Source organism: Aptenodytes patagonicus, chromosome 10, assembly GCF_965638725.1.
Source record: "Aptenodytes patagonicus chromosome 10, bAptPat1.pri.cur, whole genome shotgun sequence".
NCBI lineage: Eukaryota > Metazoa > Chordata > Aves > Sphenisciformes > Spheniscidae > Aptenodytes > Aptenodytes patagonicus.
In genome coordinates this window covers 5,579,078-5,598,061 of record NC_134958.1, presented here as the reverse complement: position 1 = coordinate 5,598,061, position 18,984 = coordinate 5,579,078, and the positions used below count along the sequence as shown (strand labels likewise).

The 18,984-nt window shown below is 43.9% G+C and overlaps 1 protein-coding gene across 1 annotated transcript in view; it reads left to right on the top strand.

Moving 5' to 3' along the window:
• Positions 1-18,984, top strand: part of CEMIP (cell migration inducing hyaluronidase 1) — a 116,173-nt gene that overhangs the window by 74,610 nt on the left and 22,579 nt on the right. Inside the window, exons 12-15 of the mRNA XM_076347903.1 lie at positions 8,384-8,559; positions 9,149-9,358; positions 14,989-15,194; positions 18,477-18,546. Of these exons, the coding sequence (XP_076204018.1) occupies positions 8,384-8,559; positions 9,149-9,358; positions 14,989-15,194; positions 18,477-18,546 (662 nt within the window). The remainder of the gene's footprint in view (positions 1-8,383; positions 8,560-9,148; positions 9,359-14,988; positions 15,195-18,476; positions 18,547-18,984) is intronic.

The window sequence follows — 18,984 nt, the reverse complement described above, 5'->3', positions numbered from 1 at the left end:
CTGAGCCACAGCACTGGGGGAGATGGAGTGGGTAGAGTGCTGCATGAGTTAGTCTGAGCAGGAGGAGCAGGAAGCTCTGCAGAGCCACAGCATTTTTCTCTTGAAGGTGACTAGCTCAAATCCAGAACAAATTGCTTTTGATGAAAAGACATTGCAGACTAATGATTGCAAAGTGGCCTTCAGATACTAAGTCCAGTTAAGTAGCATAACCATGATGAAGCACAAGACTATTACCAATATGAGCATAAACGTGAAATCCAGGGCAGGAGATTCGCATCTCCACTTGAGTCTGTGAAGTGGTCTTTTCCTTCTAGAACTAGATTTTGGCACGCTGATAAACAGAGCATGGAAATACCACATGAACTGCCTCTTCCGTGAATAGATCAAGAACTTCTAATTGCTATACTTTACAAAAGCAAAAGTTATTTTACAATATAAAAGCATGTAACAGCTGAGGCCGTTGCAAAGGCACCATCTCTCTGGTGGTAAATCATGCATGTTATGTTATCTTTTGCTTACACAGTGGCAATTGCTTTAGGCAGAGGTTTTGTCTACATTTACAGTAAGATCTTTCTGAGAAACCATGAGGGCACTTGGAACATCCAATGCACCAGGGAGTTTGCTCAGCTCTGTGAAATGAACTGCTTCACCATTATCTCTGATGCAACATCTTCTGGAAGGTACAAATATACTTCCTTTGGCAACTGCCTCCCCACAGAGCTCTAGCCATTCATTGTTGGATGGCCTGAAAGAGAGATGTTCATCAAGCCAAGAAAAATGTTATTCACAGTTTGAATGTATCATAGTCTTATGACTTAAAATGACTAGTACTTTCAAAGAAGACACATGTCCAAGTTGAATATTTTTCTTGAGCAACTTTTGAGCTATTGGAAAAACTGTACCAGACTAGTATGATACAAGTCACATCGTGAAGATGATCTTGGAAGATCGTCAGTAAAAATAAAGATGACATAGGAATATTTCTCTTAGGCTTCCCATAATCTAATGGATCTGTGAAATTCATGTAATTACATTTATCTTCTACAACAATGGCAACTAAGTTAGTTTAAGGAAATGAATAAAGGGTTAAAAACAACAAAAAAGTTGATGTGAATTTCAAGTAAAGGAGCAGTGGAAACACTTGTTAAAGTAATTGTGCTCTTGGTCTCTGATTACTCTGTAGGAGAATTAGGACATTCCTTTTATTACCACAAATGACATGAACACCAGGGCCAAAGTCTACCCTTACTTATATCCAGGCAACTCTATTGACGTCAATGGGATTTCACTGATTATATAAATCAAGGCAAAATCTGGTCCAGTAATAAAAATCACATCCAACTTTCTTGTAACAAAAGCACATTCACACTAGAAAATAAAATAATCTGCCTGATTCTAAGTTCAGTCTAGATGAAATAGAACCTGGGGAAGGCTGAGATCTCCCCTGCCTTTAGGAGCCAGGAGGTCCCTGAGCTGCTCTATGCCTGGCCATGGTGTAACTTCATCCATTGCCCCATGCTGTGACAGGCAGCCAGAATAAGGAGCACTAATAAGCCAGGGGGTGGGTGCTCTCCACGCCTCCTCCCCTCCGTGATGCCTGCAGCTGCCTGCAGCCTGCACAGCTCTGCCTGCGCTCTCCCTGCCCTGCCAGGCGAGCGGCAGTACCACGGTGGAGGGTTTTGAGGTGTGCTCATCGCTGGAGGAGGCGAACACCACCGCGCTGAGCGCTTGGCTCACACTGAAACCTGTCTGTGCACGGGCATGCGTGTATAAGTCTCCCATGATCAAGCGCTGACTTTGGGGAAACTTGTTGGGATTCAGTTAATTACCTGTGAGACTTCCGCCCCGGCCTTAAATAGAGCTTTATTTGTCCCAGCGGCTCAAACATCGTGGCAAGCAATGGGCTGGCCTCTAGCCTTAGCACGGGTGAGCAGCCCCTGCGCAGCCTGTGCTTGCGTGGCTGCGTTAGGTTCTCAATTGCATGCAGAAGACATTTGTCAGAAATGTTTGCCTGCCTTTCCCTATGTGAGAGAGTCAAGATTGCTTTGCTCCTTCTGCAAAAAGACTTCCACACAGATACATCTATATACAGGGTCTCGGAGGGATGTCATTTCTAATAACTGGAATGGCCTAATTTTCCTAAGAGGTTTAGTTTAGCAGCTGAGAACTCCAAAAGTCTGCCCTCTGAAAGACAAATGATAAAACTATTCCTACCTATGATGGTTTATTTCCCTTTCAATCTTTATTTTTTTCCTTTCCTTTTTTTTTTTTAAAAACAAAAGCTAAATGTCACGTCTGAACTACTTAAGAGTCTCTTTGTTTGAAAAATGGCAGAAAACCTCTGCTTTGTGGACAGACAATTTGGTGTGGCAGCCACTTGGCATACCAAGGTTTAATTATAATTGATGCTCTCATCGTTTAATAATATTTTAATAGACATGGTTTAGCGTATTGTGCAAAATAAGGCAAACTCATTAGTAAGCTCACGTCCTGTTTATATTTGATACTCCCTGCTAAAAACTCATAGTTGCTTTACTTGCTAGAAATGGATTGATTAGAGGCCGGTCTTTTCAAAAGAACTTAAAAGCATAAATACTCAATTGCCATCAGGTTTTTGTAGGGTCTAGATGTCTAGCTGTGAACTTCTGCAAATCTCAGTGTAGAAAGTGAGGGAGGGCACCCAGGTACTGATCTTGTGCACTCCTTTATTGGCATAATTACACTAATGTCAAAACCGCGGCTCCCATGAGTAAGCGTGGTCTGCATGAGGGCTCAGCTCTGCAGGTCCTGCTCCCGGTCAAATGGTTGCTCGCCTAAATGGAACTTTTTTCTTCACTTGTGTCCTCTGTTTAACTTTTTTTGCTTTTAATTTTTGTGCCTAGATTATTTTCTCTGTGGGAACAGATTAAAACTGTTTGATCTTCCAACTTCACAAGGTTTGGGGAGGGACGACGGTACAGGGCAGAGGGAGGGAGGAGGAAGGAAGGAAGGAAGCAAGGGTTGTGTTGTTATGATAGAACTGGATAGTAGGAAAGAGCAAGTATTTTGTCTAGTTTCCCTGGGAAACAAGTCTTATCTGCATCTTGGTTGCTCTGTATGAAGTTACCTCTAATGCTGATAAGTTTCACCATGGAACAAAAATGATGAAACGCTCTTTTGTGCTCCTATATGCTCTTGATAAAGCATGAAAAACCTATTTGTGCCTGGCATAATTACTCCAATTATCCCACATACTGGTGAATCTATGATTACAAGCACACGTATCTTAAATCCTGCTTATTGGGTTGCAAATACTAGGGAGAGATGGAGTTCACTGTGATCTTGTTCACGCAGAGAACTTTGAATTAAAAACGTAAATACATAGTTGTCTAACAACTTCATGGCCTGTGTCAGCATTCATCTTGTGCTGTAAGGATGGGAGAAGTTACTCCGCTATCCAAATTCAGATACTTTTAGGGATTCAGGAGGTTCTGTTTAGAAGTTGGCATCATTTTGTCTGGAACTTGCCAGAAGCTCTTTTTTTAAGGCAACCCTGGTGCTTGAGGGCTGGGCAGGAAATGTTGTGAAATGGCCCTTTCTAACAGTCTTTCAGAGCTCTTTTTTCTACCTTTGGGCATTGCCTAGAAGCAGAGTTGAAAGAAACGTACTCAAGTTTACATAGCAGTTCAGAAGGGTGGAGTTTGGGCCTGATTTAAGTAAGGATTTGATCTGTTTGTCCACCAGACCTGCCTAATCTTCCCATCCCAGCTGCAAGAACTTACATGTCAGGATAAGGAGAGGAAAAACCTGGAAGGTCAGAGAGGGAAAACCTAGCATTTACAGAGGTATGTCAGTAGATTGCCCAGTAGCTGCTGCACAAAGAGGGCACGAGGTGGGACAGGAGTGGGCTTAGGAAAGAGCATGACACTGCCATTGGGATAAAACACTAATAGACCCCACAGAGACCTCTCAGCGCTCGGTTAAAGCCAGCACGAGCAGAGGCACTGCCCTCAGTCCACATCAATCCTCCTGTCGCACCTATCTGCAGCAATAAGATCATTTCAGCCTTGAAACCAAACAGCTACAGAGGCTTTGATCCAACACAGCATTTAAGTATACACTTAACAATAGCCACATGAACTCAAGGCTCTTCACACTCCTACAACAGAGGGTGTATTTCTGACCTTCGCGGGACACCGTGCAGGACCATGAAGGAGAAAAGGGACGAAGGGCTGTAATAGGATGAGTTACCCAGCAGGAAACTGTCCCAAGAAGGCTTAGTTAGCTCTGAACTCCTTATAAGTTTCATCCTTTCTGCTGTATGTCTTTTTACTGGAAACTTAATTTTCCATGTAAAAAGCTATGAATCGGAGGAATATTTATTTGTTAAGACACCAGGTTGTACTGCATGACTCAGGAAGCTGGTCAGCTCACCCAGACCATGCTGCGCTGCATTACAGGCTTGCAGCTTAGGGATGCAATAGCAAACCCCATCAAGATAATTCAGAATAATGAGGATTTGACAGGATGCCTGTATGAACATTTGTTGGTTATTAAATATAAGCAATAGGGGCATTACCACCAGTGGTGACAAATGTTTGACAAAAATGCTAAATCTGATAGAGGTCTGGGCTGGCATCTACAATGAGTTGCACTGATTTTTAAAGACAACCTGAAGGATTCACTGTCACTGGATTACGTGGGTTGAACAGGCAAGTTTGTGTTTAGCATTTCCTTTAAAAACTCTTGTTTAGGAAACATTAAAGGACCGTGAGAGAGAAGGTCTTAGTCTTAGAGAGCCCAAAGGAAAACAAAAGACCCTGTAGAGAAAAAAAAAAATCCAGCAGCATCTTAGCTCCACTTTATCTTCACCAAACCCAGACCTTCAAGTGCCTGTTTCACTTCTGAAAGGGAGATTTAGCAGTTTGTGTCATTTAGAGCCAAGGCATTTAGGAATGCATGAGTGTACCTGGGAGGGTTTTCAGAGACATCTGTGTAACTCGCAAGAGCTGAGCACTCTTCCACATCTGTAGCAGCTGAAATAGTTTTAAAATTCCACCCTTCCTAGGTTTGATAAGGCCCAAGACCCAGGTTTTATGGCTAGGTTCAAGTATGGCAGGTTTTCCTGGAGCTTTGTACAGTTTGGAGAGACTCTGCTTTGGATTGCTATGTTGACATAAGCATGCCCTTGATTAGTGGATCATCTGTTTACCTTAATGCGTGCTTTCTTTTAATAATTACCTTGTCCTTAGCAACAACTGGTGACTTTAATAGTCACTGTCTTGAGTAATAAGCATGGAAATGTGCTCATATTTTGCTGAATCAAGACTTCTACCAGGCAAGCCCACACATTAAAGAAGTTGTTCCCTGTGAATTTACATTTTGGAGTAACTGGAGGCACCGGTATGACAAATAGAGCAGCAAACCCAGGGCGTTTTTCCTAGTCCATCACACAGGCCTGTTGTGGGAAGATGTAATCCGTGTCACTGCAAGGCTTTGTTTGGTTTAGATTAAAACATGGCACGAGCCTGGCTTGCTGGCGAGGCAACATCTGTTTGTGAGGGATGCAGCAAGCCCAAGCCCAAAGGAGGAGATGGTGAATCAGTAACCCCTGGGTTTGTTAGCGGTTGGGCAATCACAGGCATCGGCTTTGGTGCTGAAGCAGCAGACACATTCCTCCCATGTTCAAAGCACAGTGTTGCCTTTCTGAGTATCAAACCACTTCAGTGCCGGTTTGCAAACCCCTGGCTCGGGTTTGCCCATGATCAGCGGTCAGGGTCTCAGACATCGTGGCTGCCCGTGCTGGCTGCGAGCAGCAGCCTAACTTCAAATTTGCAGCTCTGCAGAGTGAGATGTTCCCATCCCCATGTGAACGCCCTGAACTCGCCACGGAGCACCCTCTTTTGTTGGTTTGTTTTCATGCCCATCACTAAACGTGCCCCAGCGGCTCCCGGGAAGTGCCGCATGTCTATAAATGCACATTGTGGTGCTCCCGGCCCCCTGGGAAGTGCCCGGTGCTGGTTTCCAGCAGGCATTTACAGTACCTGAGGGCTCCCGTGCCAGGGTCTGCCTCCCAAGACCCGTTTCAGGAGCACGGCCCCATTGCCATGGGGAGCTTGAATTTCTGGCTGCCTCAAGGAGAGGTTTGTTTTTCAAAACTCTGTTAAAGGAGCTATTATTCAAAATCCACTCTTACGTTGGAAGGGAATTGCTTTCTATCTCTCCTTTTATCTCCAAACAAGTCAAGTCAGCAAAAGCACAAAGCGAAAAACATGCACCCAAGAAGTTATATTTAGAAACTGGTTAGTATTTAACATTCCTGTCAGTGCTTACACTATTTTGCATGTCTGGACTGGTGTTAAATTAAATTAAATACATGCAAGCATGACATTTATTATTCTAGGGCTCAGCATATGAATAACAAAACTGCCTATCTAATTTCACTGCCACAAATCCTGGAGATGTGGCTTGAAATAGGATGTTCTTATGATTATCTGAACTCCTTCCTGCATTTCAGTAAATCAAGGAGAGGTCAGCTCTGGGGGAAACTGAAAAATAACAGCTTAAAAACAGTTTCATAACGACAAGCTGTGTTGCTTAGCAGATTCACTCAAGGATCCAGCACAGGATATCCTTGTGTGGAGGACACTCACTGCAGCAGCTTTTTTAATGTATGTGAATAAGGGAAGCAAAGCTGCTTTTCGGATGGGCTGGGTCTGGTTTTGGCCACACACCTGCTGAGGCTTGCTGGCTTCAGGGCAACAACACGGGGAAGCCCAGGGCTTTTCTAGGGAGGCAGTTGCAAACATGGGCGAGGTGCAAAGCTGCAGCCCCTTGCGGCCCCTTGTTTCTGGGGCTGAGCACGGTGCTCAGAGGAGCCTCGTCTTCCCACCGCAGCCCTGGGTAAAAGCGTCCACCTGTCCTGCCATCACCACTCCTCTAGTTAATGGAGAGTGTTTTTTCACGTGATCACACTATCTTGAAGACGGAGGTGCCGAGGCAGAGGGCACACGTAGCGGTGTGAACCCCGTCCCACAGTGCAGCAGTCTCGGAGCAAGGCGGAGCACTCGCCCTTCCCAAATCCCAATATAACCATCAAACTGCACTACTCCCAGCTCCAGGAGAAAGAGGGAGTGAATGGTGTTTGCTTGTCTTTGTTATAAAGTCAAAGCATCATGTTTTGGTTAAAAACAAGGCTATTTCAGTGTTCAAAATCCTCCCCTTGACTTGGCACCTCTGCTTAAGCATAAAGTGCTTCACAGCGATAGTCAGGCTTCAGGCTTGCCATTTGTTTCTGATTACTGCTTTGAACGATTCTACTGAAATTAAATACATGCAAGTGTAGCATTCCTTAAAGTTCAGTGTTTACTTAAAGAGTTTATTACTTATTTTTACTGGAATAATACAGAAAGTAGTCAGTAAGATGAACCTTTTCCCAGCTGCATTCTCTGCAGAAAGCCGCGGAAGGAAGGAGGGAGTATGAATATATTTGAATGAAATTACAGCAAAGAGATTATTTTGCTTTCTAGACATCCGCACTGCCTGGACTTTACCCCTTTCTGGTCCAGCCAGGGAAGGCTTTCTGTGCTTTTAACCCCCCCATGGAGACAGGTGTGTGTGTGGAGGAGGTTATGAGCAACGTGGCTTGGCAAAGGGAGATGTGGCATGGGGTAAATGGAAGATCCCATAAACTCCGACTACACCAGGGCAGAGGGAAGTGTTGAGAGCAAGTTGGAAACGTGCGGGTGGATCTAAAATTGAGAGGTTTGGGAGGGCAGGCAGCGGGAGGTTTTGCAACCCACAAGCTGGATGAGGGGTTGCAATTGTCCAAAGCCACAATTTCCACAAGGCTTTCTGCCCAGTCCTCTCCTTGCTTAGATTAACAGCCATGGCGTTAGCAGGATCAGACTGATGCTCGCCTGTGGGCAGTGCTGTAGGATCTGAGCAGCTCCCAGGGTCTCACTATAGGAAATGCTGTGCTAACCTTGGGGATTTAGACTCTTCAGTAGCTACATCATCAATTTTCTTTGCATTGGACATTCATACACAACTGATTGTTATCCAAAGCAAAAAGTTCTTGAGTGACCTCAGTCCCTTTTCATGTTCTTGAGTGATCTCAGTCCCTTTTCAAGGTAGGAAGTGTGCTTTGTCCAACAGACTGTCGGTTTAACTCCCTGGCTAAATGAAGCAACTTAAGACCAAAAATCCCACTTCCTGTTTTACAAATATCTCAGCAAGACCTTGGGTGTCACCTGTGCTCCAGCCCTCCCTCCTTTGAGGTGTGGGCCAACAGGTTTTGCTGACTCAATTACTCCTTTCATTATCACGCCAACCCCACCAGAGGCACAAGGGGAAACCAGCAGCATTGGCAGAGTAACCCTGAAACTGGATCTTGTTCCTTTAGGAAAAGCAACATACCTCCACATTGGCGAAGTCATTGACGGCGTCGACATGCGGGCAGAAGTGGGGCTGCTGAGCCGCAACGTCGTGGTGATGGGCGAGATGGAGGGGCAGTGCTATGAGTACAGCAGCAAGTTATGCTCCTTCTTTGATTTTGACACCTTTGGAGGACACATCAAGGTAGGGTTGGAGCCCTCTCCTTGCACCTTCCTCCTCCCAGCCACACCTTCACATACCAAGGAAGCCAGGATGCAGAAAGGGAAAAATCCCTTGTGTCAGCTGCTGAGCAAACATCCTCTCCCCACAGTGCAGCAGATCCACCCCGCTGCTGCCGCCTGTCCCTTGGCTTTGAAGTGCACCTCACGCCCCTGCAGACATTGCTCAGCCAGCCACGCTGATGCTCAACCCATCCAAGATACAGTCTCCACATCCCGATCCCAGTTTTCCCTAGATTCTGGTGGTGCTCAGCCCAGGGACTTCGATTTGAGCCCAGCTGACTGAAACTCATGGAAAACATTAAATGCAAATTATTTTCCTTCTAAAAATAAGTCAAATGTAGCCATGGCAGCAGCGGTGGGATCACAGAGCAACTATGGTTCCCTTAGCCACCATGACCCTCTTTCCCTCACCCTGCAGCCATAGACTCCCTTCCACACCCAGTAAATCTCTCTAGCAGATACAGTACAACCCTTCCTAACCCTCTATTCCCCCTCCTTCTTACCCTCAACAGCCTTTTATGTTTCTTGACTGATGTTCTGTTGTTCTTCAGATTGGTCTTGATTTTAAAGCTACCCATATTGAAGGTCTAGAATTAAAATATATGGGCCAGCAGACAATGGGACATTACCCAATTCACTTCCATATGGCTGGAGATGTAGATGAGAAAGGAGGCTACAACCCTCCAACGTACGTGAAGGATGTCTCCATCCACCATACCTTCTCCCGCTGCGTCACAGTCCATGGATCCAATGGTTTACTGGTAAGAAGCCCCAATGTCTACCTTAGAGATCAAGGCACCAGTCAAAATATTTCCTCATAGCATGAATACAGCTTAATTATTGCAAGGTGATGTGTTTTATTGTTAGAGCTAGTGTCTGACTCCTCTCCCCATCCTGATTATGTGGATATATATTCCAGGCATATTTCAACCTGCACTAAAAAGGAGGTGGCCAATGTGGCGCTGTAGGCTGTGTGTGACTCAGAGCGGGCAGAGCTTTTGTCTGTGTGCAGTGATGTCTGCGCACCAGCCCATCTCTAATGAGTAGTTGGGTCTATCTATAGACAGAGAGCTTGCTATTTAAAGAGGATAATTAGAAGGTTTAAGTGTGCTTCATCTTTCCTGTAATAAAGGTTTGTGTTTGCAAAGCTGTTCGCAACATTAGGCACTCACAGAGCTCTGATTTGTCAGAGTTGCTCTCCAAAACAAGAAATCCTTTAGGATAAATCTATAAAATGACCTATGCTTACCAGACAAGTTACAGTACACCAGAGATGGTAAGAACGCATTCAGATTCTCCCCAGGTGCCTTCTTCTTTGGGGTAAGGATGCAATGGGAAAACAACGCTACCTTACTGAGCATCCTGGAGACTGGCCCATAACCCCAAAAAGCTTTCCTCACTGTTATCCCACCTCTGATGGCTTCTGCTTACCCATATTCAGGAAATGTGCAGAACTCTATCCCAAAAGCAGAGCTGCTAAAGGTGTTAAATAAACACCAGGTTTGACTAGACAACTTTTCCCCAAGTGTCAGCTCAAATATGAAGTCTTAAATGCCAAGATTTCTGTAGGCAAAGGACTCTCACCCATTCAGTGAGACGGCAGCGTATTCCAAAAGGAAAAAAGTGTATGAGAGTCCTGAAGAGGAGGAGCATTTGTACAGTCAAGAGCCCTGCTACTATCTATAACAGAGATTTAAGAGAAGATACATCGTTGGCAGTTGTAACCTGGATGGTCACTGTGCGTTAGGAGTTCATATCCATACCACTGTTTTAAAGTTATCGTACCATCTCATAGTAGGAGCCTGTAGGAATCTATTTTCCTTGAACGTATTTGGGGAATAGCATTTGCTTTCAGTACCTAGCTAAGACATGATTTTTGCCCTTCACTTGCTGACGAATGCTTCCTCCTTTACTGACCCCAGCACATGGAGGGCTTCATCTTACAGTCTTCCTTTTGGCAAGGACTGCAGGCTACAACCTCTAAAAGTTGCAACATTGGAAGGGGGAGTCACAGGCATAATTAAAATGCACAGAAGCTGAAGAGAAGAAGGCATTGAAATTGTAGCTCCAGAAGCAGAGCAGCTTTTATCTGCTATTTATGGATCTGAGGTTTTGGTTTTTGACCGCTATGCTTCTAAGTTTATAACGTGATCCTAAAAACCTACCAAGTGAACATGGCTTCTGAAGAAAAAAGACATTCTACTATATAAATTATATAAGGCATTCAGGGTCATATGTCACCGTCTCAATTCGAAGTCGCCAGTACAGGGGCTCAGTACAAGATTAATGTGCAGAGTGGAAGGGCAGCGTTGCGGGATTCATTTGTCACACCATCATGGGCTGTTACCGATGGCACCATCAACGCATTCTCTGGCTGCCCAGAGGCTGCACAGTGTTGATGAGCTGCAGGTCAGCTGAAGCCCTGCTTCTGGATCTAATGTGAGATCTTCATTCCCTATTGATTAATACTTGCCAAACCAAACACCCAGAGCCTGGCATTTTTCTTATCGGTCAGATGGATGGGTTCATATAGAGCATTTGGAAATAGTTCTGTGTCTTGTGCTTTCTCCAAGTGACAGCTGTGCCGTGGAGGACCCATGACATAGGAATCCATGTGCTCAGGGTTTTCCAGCCAAGGTGGCATGATGAAATTTAGACAGGCTGATGTAGCTGATGAAAGCAGTTTGATTCTCTTACTGTTACTCAACAGCCACAATTCCCTAAATAACCATGCTTTTGCCTCCATGACAAGGCACCCAAGAGAAATCTTAGAATTTAGAACATATAATCTGAAACATTAGTCAAAAATTTAGTCTCTGTTGACTATAGTTTATCAAAATGTGTGAATACTAAACTCTACTCATAATACTTAAGCTGTTTTTTATTTTAACCGTATAATTATTGCTGACAGCTGAAAAGAAAGCCCCAGTGAAATAAAGCAATCTGACCGAGTTTATTCAGTTGCGTCACAGAAGACATGCTCCAAAGGTTGCATCACTTAAATGTTGTTTCATTGCTCTGTGATAGACATCTGTAGTCAAGCAGCTCCATGCCTTGATTCATCAGGTGATCCCACCACAATCTCCCCATCTGCTTTCTGACTCTATTTTCTTTCCTTTCCTCTTCCTTCTTCCCCAGATATATTCCCAAACACCCACATGGGTCTCTGATGAGTACAATGGTTATTCTGTACATTTCCTAGTTGCCCATTATTTTCTTACGTGGGCAACACTACCCGTTTCTACATGCATGAACACCATTTGTGCAAACAGCGATGAGCTCTGTCTGTCCCCAGGTAACATTCATTCCCTCTGAGATCAGGTAGATCCGAAGCATACTTTGCTGAGGGAAGATTTGCCTTGATGATGTGCACAAACCACACTTTGAAAATAGCCATACAAAAAAAAAAATCTAGCTGGGCTATTAAACCTCAGCATAGCACAGCACTTAATGATGTCCTTAACATTAGGCCACTGATTTCAAAGGGGCTTCTCGCGTGACTGTGGTTGAGTATCTGCGCAAATGCTTTAACAAGTGGGAGAGGGGCATCAGTTGTTTTTAACTCTCATTAAAGCAGGCTGGTAATTTGCATACCGACCTCCCTGCTGGCTTTGTTATCACTTTTCTCATGTCACTTCAGGGATACTCATATGGAGAACACTAGGAAAAAAGAGTGTCCAGTTATTCCTGATGACAGAAATGTTTTTCTGTGGGTCTGTACAGTGTGCTAAAAGTCACTATCTCAACAGTAGCTCACTTCCACTGATGGGCTCTTCTGCACTTGTCTACAAGTTCATATTCACTGGAAGGCACAGAGGGTCCTTCTGGAAACAAATCTGTAGAAATTCTTTTCTCACCATAATTATTGCTTGAAAATGCAATAATTACCCAATGTTTTCTTTAATACATTGGCCATAAAACCACCTAGTTACGCCACTGCAATCCCAGGGATGAAACTTTGCTCTGATTCCCACTCTCTCCACTGGATCCCAGTGTGCAAGCTAAAATAGAAACAGCCACTGGGGAGGGAGATTAAATGGAGGCCAATAAACAGTTTGGCAGAATCCAGGGGAGAGCTGTACTTCATGGAATAAGAGGTTGTGCTATCTAACTGATTCAGTGGTATCTGCTTTTAGCAATCCAGCTATACTACACAGCAGTTGTTTTACCATGAAGGGCATTATCTGGCCATAAATTACTCATGGTTAAAGTAAGATTATAGACTATTAGGAAGGTTTTAATCAAACAAAAAATTAAATCCATTGGAAAAGTGATTTTGGAACAAGCATCTCATTTGCTATCCAAGCATTTCAGCGTTTGGTTTGCACGTGAAAACATGCACAGGAAACTAAGTCAGAGCTGACCGAGAGATGAGATATGGGGAAAGTAATTAATCAAACGGAGGGTGACAAATACATTAGGGTCCCTGGCTGATAACTCCATGTTGTTCTGTGGGCTTTCAGGGATGAGTTAGGCGAACAACGGGCGTTTGCTGGCTCTGAGCCCCTCTGCCAGTGTGCACTCCTCTCCCTGCTTCACTCCTCTCTCGCCGTACCGGGCGATGCGTTCCCCTCCGATGTTACTCCTCCTGCACAGAGGTGGGCTTTGCCCCAGCTATGGTCTGGTCACTACAGGTTTTCATGTCCCAGTCCTAGTGCTGTGCTTTGCTGGCTAGAAAAAGACATGGTCATACAAAGTGGCTAATATTCTCTAAGGAAACCTTTTCCATCATCTAAATGTTGCAGCACTATTACTTATGTGTCTTTCCAATATTACTGTTGTGTGAGAGAAAGCTAATAGGTTTCAGTGGCAGTTTCTGTGCAATTCTGACATCTCTGTCGTTAAAAGGCTCCCTCTACATTTTGGAAAACTTCCTCTGAAGATAGCTCACTCTCCTGAAATGTTCTTCTATTCTGTAACCCTTTACAATTACAAGGCTGGGACAGCTCATTCTTCCAAGGAGGAACAGTTCAGTCTAGCGCGTACGTTTTACACCTAAATAAAGAAGCCTTGGCCTTGCAAAAGCTATTATCTAATTAGATTGGGGAAGTTAGCAGTAAATTTCAGTGAGGTAGCTTAAAGGAATGCGCCACTTTGCAGGTCATTTTAGCTGTGTTTAATTTACTGTGATGACTCGTGTTCAGAGATTTGAGTATTTACACTGGAGCATGGATGATACATAATAGATGTGTGTGCAGATGTAAGCTTGTAATAGATTTGGCAAGCAAAGTGTTCTTTCTTATGTGAAAACATATTTGTAATCATTTCAACACTAGTCCTGGGATTTTATTTGAAATTGGTGCTTCTTACCTTGAGAATGAGGCATGAAGATGACAGAGGAGTCTCAGGCCTGTTTACAAAAGCAATTCAGGTGCTTGAGCACCCAGGTCTTTCAATGACACCATAAATAGGTCTTCTATCCAATTTAATATTGTCTTTTGCCCCTTGGCAGTCGCTGTTTCATCAGACACCTTTGTAGGAACACACTGGCGCCAGGCTGAGCTTTGCCGGGAAGGTTTCCTAAGTCGAAGGTGGTTGATGGGTGATGGCTGATGTGAAGAGCAAGGAGAGAGCTCAGTAGAGCCAGCACTTCACCTGGCCAATGGAGACATGAAATTAATTTTCCGTATGCCAGACATATCCACTAATAACTGACTTGTTGGACACAGTGTGTCTGAGGGTTGTTGTTTCCCAGCCAGTCCTAGCCTTAGGCCTCGAATTCACATATCTGCTCCTGAAATTGTTTTCTCAGATCTTTCAGTGGGGTGATGGGTATTGTTCTGTCCAACACAACGGTGTCCCGATGTTAACAACATTCAAACCAAAACCAGAACAGCACTGATTAACACCAGCTGATTTGTCTCAGGGTCAAGTAAAGCTGCTGTCAACAACTTGGAAAAAAGGATCAGGTCAAACCTAAAACAAGCCAGCCTGTCTGGAAAACAACTTTCCACCTCTCTGATAGCCTGAAAAAATATTTTTTCAGCTCAGCTGCATTTTTCAGATGCATTTTATGTAGCTGCTCATGTAACTCCACATGAAGATGAATGAGCCCAGATGTGATTTGAACATCTAACATCCTCCATTCATACTCCGTCCCGTGTTTTTTCCAGCCTCATGCTAAGACAGTCTCTGATTTCACAAGCAGACAAAAGAATGGAATGAGCATTTCCTAGGGGATGACAAATTCCAATTAAATTTAAGTGTTGGAGTTATTGCTTAGACTATAAGCTCTGAAGAGCAGAGAGTGATTGTGCTTTTGGTTTTGCTTATGCACCCTGAGTTCAAGAGGGTACTGAGGTTCCCATGTGCCATTGCTGTAAAGTTTCTTCTTATTATGCAGTGGCTGAAGCATGAAACCTGAACACTGACCGTTGTTTTGTACATGCAGGTGAAGGATGTTGTGGGTTATGATGCCCTGGGCCATTGCTTCTTTACGGAGGATGGACCAGAAGAGCGCAACACATTTGATCACTGCCTTGGACTGCTTGTGAAACCTAGCACTCTGCTCCCCTCCGACCGAGACAGCAGGATGTGCAAGCTGATCACGGAGGGCGCTTACCCGGGGTACATCCCTAAACCCAGGCAGGACTGTAGGTGAGTGGGAGCCTTCCTTTTCTTCTTTCTTTTCTTTGCAGCACTTAGCCATAAAAGATAGCATTACGTGTATATGATTATGTAGTCATCTGTAGAGGTCTGCGCTGCATGCCCCAAAGGTTGGGAGAGCAGTGTCCTTGGGGTCTTTATGCTTGTGCTACTCAGATACCTACGCACCTAGGGTGTAGTTTTCATTTTTAGCATGAAGTCAATTGAGATGTTTGCTACCTCAGATATTGAAAATCTCTCTTTCTTTTGGAGTCTTGACCCCAATGGCTCAGCAAAAAGTTGCTGAGTTGAGAATGGGCTGGGATCTGACATTTGTGCTCACGTCAAATGGTAGCTGATTTTGAAAATATTCCCATTATTCCCATTAATTCAGAAGTCATTATATGCGAAGAACGGATACTGTTTGATGATACAGCATTGGCATTATGTATTCATTTGGCACAGTCTACCCAAACTGTGGAGTGAAACCAAAATAATATAATAAATGCAGTTTAGCACAGAATTGGAACTTGACAATAAAAGATCAAAGACTGTATATGCCCATTGGGTCTCTAATAGTCTGTCTATACACGAGCTCATGAAAACCTTTCCATGAGAACTTCTCAAAACTTCTATTTGCCACAAACACTGTATTAAACTTGAAAAATGCCGAATGCCTTTCATCCCCCTTTTTGCAAGATCCTTTCCTTTAAGTGTCCTTGCAGATCTGCCAACTGAGGTTTAGATGAGGATCATAGAAGCATTTGCAATAAGAAGGGATTTTACAAGTTCTTTTTGCCATTCTGTTGCCTTGTAGAAAAAAAATCAGGTGAAGTATAGAAGAAACACAACCAGCTTGGCCTGCACACTTAAGCATTAGAATTTTTTCTGAGAGGAATACATGGATTCTTCATTAGCAGTAATTTTTAAGCACAGGCTAGAGAAATGCCAGTCACAAATACTGTAGTTGTAGTTGACCCTGTCATAAGGCACGGTATGGACTCACTGAGCTCTTGAAGGCCATTCTAGCCCTCCTTTCCATGATTTTCCAGCTGTTTTTCTGCCCAAAAATCAAGGTGCACAACCTAGGAATATGATTTCATTGCTAATTACTGGCTGTTCAGGGAACCTACACATTTTGATGCATATCAGGCAGCTAATTATCTTTCTTTTTCTTCCCCCATCCCTCCAACTCTTCTTGAGAGAATACTGAATTCTTAAAGGAAAACCTGTGTGCTTAGCAGGTCTGCAAGCAGACCCCCAGCTGTAGTCCAGGGAGCATAGTAAGTGGTCTGGAGAAGATCTATGGAACCATGTTGTTTTCAGAGTGTTTTCCTTTAAAAGCTGGACGTCACGCTTGCCTTTAAGAGTTTAAAATTGATGGTGGATCATCTTGAGGACAAGACCGCTGTGCAACAGAATGGGAGGTCTTCCATGGTGAAGATTTGTCTTCAGACCACAAAGTATTGGTGCCATGTTGAAGCTCCTGGGATACAGGAACACTTCTGCCCGTAGTCCAGATTTTTCTCCAGGAATTTATTCTGCTGTAGTTGGAGGGGGGGAAAATCTACACTAAAAAACCCCTAAATTTCTGACCCACAAAAAATCAACGAGAAAGTCTCTGGAGCCAGACTTCCATCCTGAAAATGAGACAGTTAGAAGCTGATTGATGCCTAACAGCTAAAAATCTTCGGGGGATTTCTTTTATTTGGAAATACTCTCAATCTGCTGAGACTGTATCAGTATCACCCATTCTGTTCTCAGAACAAGCTGGGGTTTTGTCCAAAGAAACATTTTTAGCTTTTACTTTGGCAAGGGAAAGAGATGAATTCATGCAATGCTCTTTTTCACATCTGTGTTTGTTTATAAATTACACTTAATGTCTCCATTCATAAAAGAAGAGTTAATCAGCCATTGTGCTCATTTTCCACTGATAATCCATTTAATAGTCAGAGGGACATATTTTGTGTCATTTAGAAGACTCTTACATGAAAAAGCGCTAGGAAGGATAGGCGGAGATCTAATGAAAAGGTCCTACGGTACTTTGATCTGCGATGTCCTCCTTTATAAAAGAATTCAAGGTCTAATCAGAAAAACAGCTTGTTTTGCACTGGGCTCATCCAGCCTGCAAGTGCATGAGTGCACTAACGCTACCCCTGGGGCAGCGGCCAAGGCACCCAACACAGGGATGAGGGACGAGCACCGGCTGCAGCTCCATCAGCTTGGAAGAGGCAGGCAGGCAGCTGCTGCCAGGAATTAAGACAATAGGATTGTGCCAAATGACACAGTAACCTGCCCAATCCACATGGCTCTGAGGAACGGGATCAGGCTGAAAGACAGGTCACTGTGGAAATATAATGCCCTTGCCCTTGCCTACGCAGCAGGAGGTAGTCTATAAATAATCTTAAATGGTTTCTTTCTAGGCCAGTCCCATGCCCAAAAGAGAAAAATTTTGCTATGTTTTCATGATAAAGTCGCACAAAATGGAACTTCATCTCAGGCCAGCAAAATCAGTTGGTCTAAAGCCCTCTCGAAGTCCTTCACAGCAAGATTAAAATAGACATAAGGGTTCCGTAGGTTCCTCCTCTGCAGAAGGGCGAATCTCACCCAGCAAATTTAGGGACCCAGTCTGCTGGTTGTCAGTGCTGGATGTTTTCCTCCCAAAGTTCATGTGCCTGTTGGTTAATGAATGCTGTATGTCACAGGATGGACAGTGATGGATTGATCTTTCCTCCTTGATGGGAACCTTTCAATTGAGAGTCTTTTATGTGCATTAAACAAATGGAGTCCTTTTGTCCCAAAAGAAATGCGTAGGAGGGTGGGAGCAAATAAAGTTAATGAGTCACAGCAGGTCTTGGAAAAGGCAGGTACCGGGGCACACTTGGAAGGCCCTTAAGAGGCAATTTGTTGGGTCCCTTGATTAAACGAGTCTCTAATGAACCTGAGGGCTTATGTGGGGGCAAAGTTCTTTCTGTGACTTGTGCAACAACATATTTACCTTATCATAAAACATGATTGACAACTGACAGCTTCATAGCAGGCTTGGAATTGCAGTCAAAATTCCTCATTTAATACTCGGGGTTTTAAAAGATAAGGCCATGCTCTCTGTCAAACCGCAGAGGACACATGTGGTATGACAAGAGGAAGAAAAAACCACATTCCCTTTGCCCCCTAGGCAGGACCCCTTATCTGGGGAGTTATCAGCCCTGCCTGTACTGGGGGGAGTTGATCGGTGACTCTGGTGTGTGCTCGAAGTGTCATTTTCATGTTATTCTTTGTTTTCCTGACCTGCAGCGCCGTATCCACCTTCTGGATAGCCAACCCACACAACAACCTTATAAATTGTGCAGCTGCGGGATCTGAAGTGAGTGCAGAAGTTTCTTATTTGGTAACAACTCAGACCGGTTACAGCCCTGCAAGGCTGAGGCTCTTGCTGGAATAAAACCTGCTTCTGTTACTCAGGCATTTTTGAAACTGCTAGATCGAGGCATATATTAATGTGGCTAGCGCTGCCAATAAAAAATAATGCTTTTCCTTTTGCTCCACACTTCTTGTCACTTGCTGTTTCTAGAGCTGGATGGCTTTAACAAAAATTCTCAACCTTTGCATAGTGTGCAGCCTGAATAAATTAAATAAATGTGACTGCGGAGTCCCAGGGAAGTCTTTGGCAACGATTCTGTTGATTGCAGTACAGTAGTGGTGCTTTGAAATTTCAATCAGCACTAACGCAAATTCCACAGGAATTCTTGGTCACATCAGGAGCCTTTATTTTCCTACTAAGACAAATAAACAAGCAAACCAA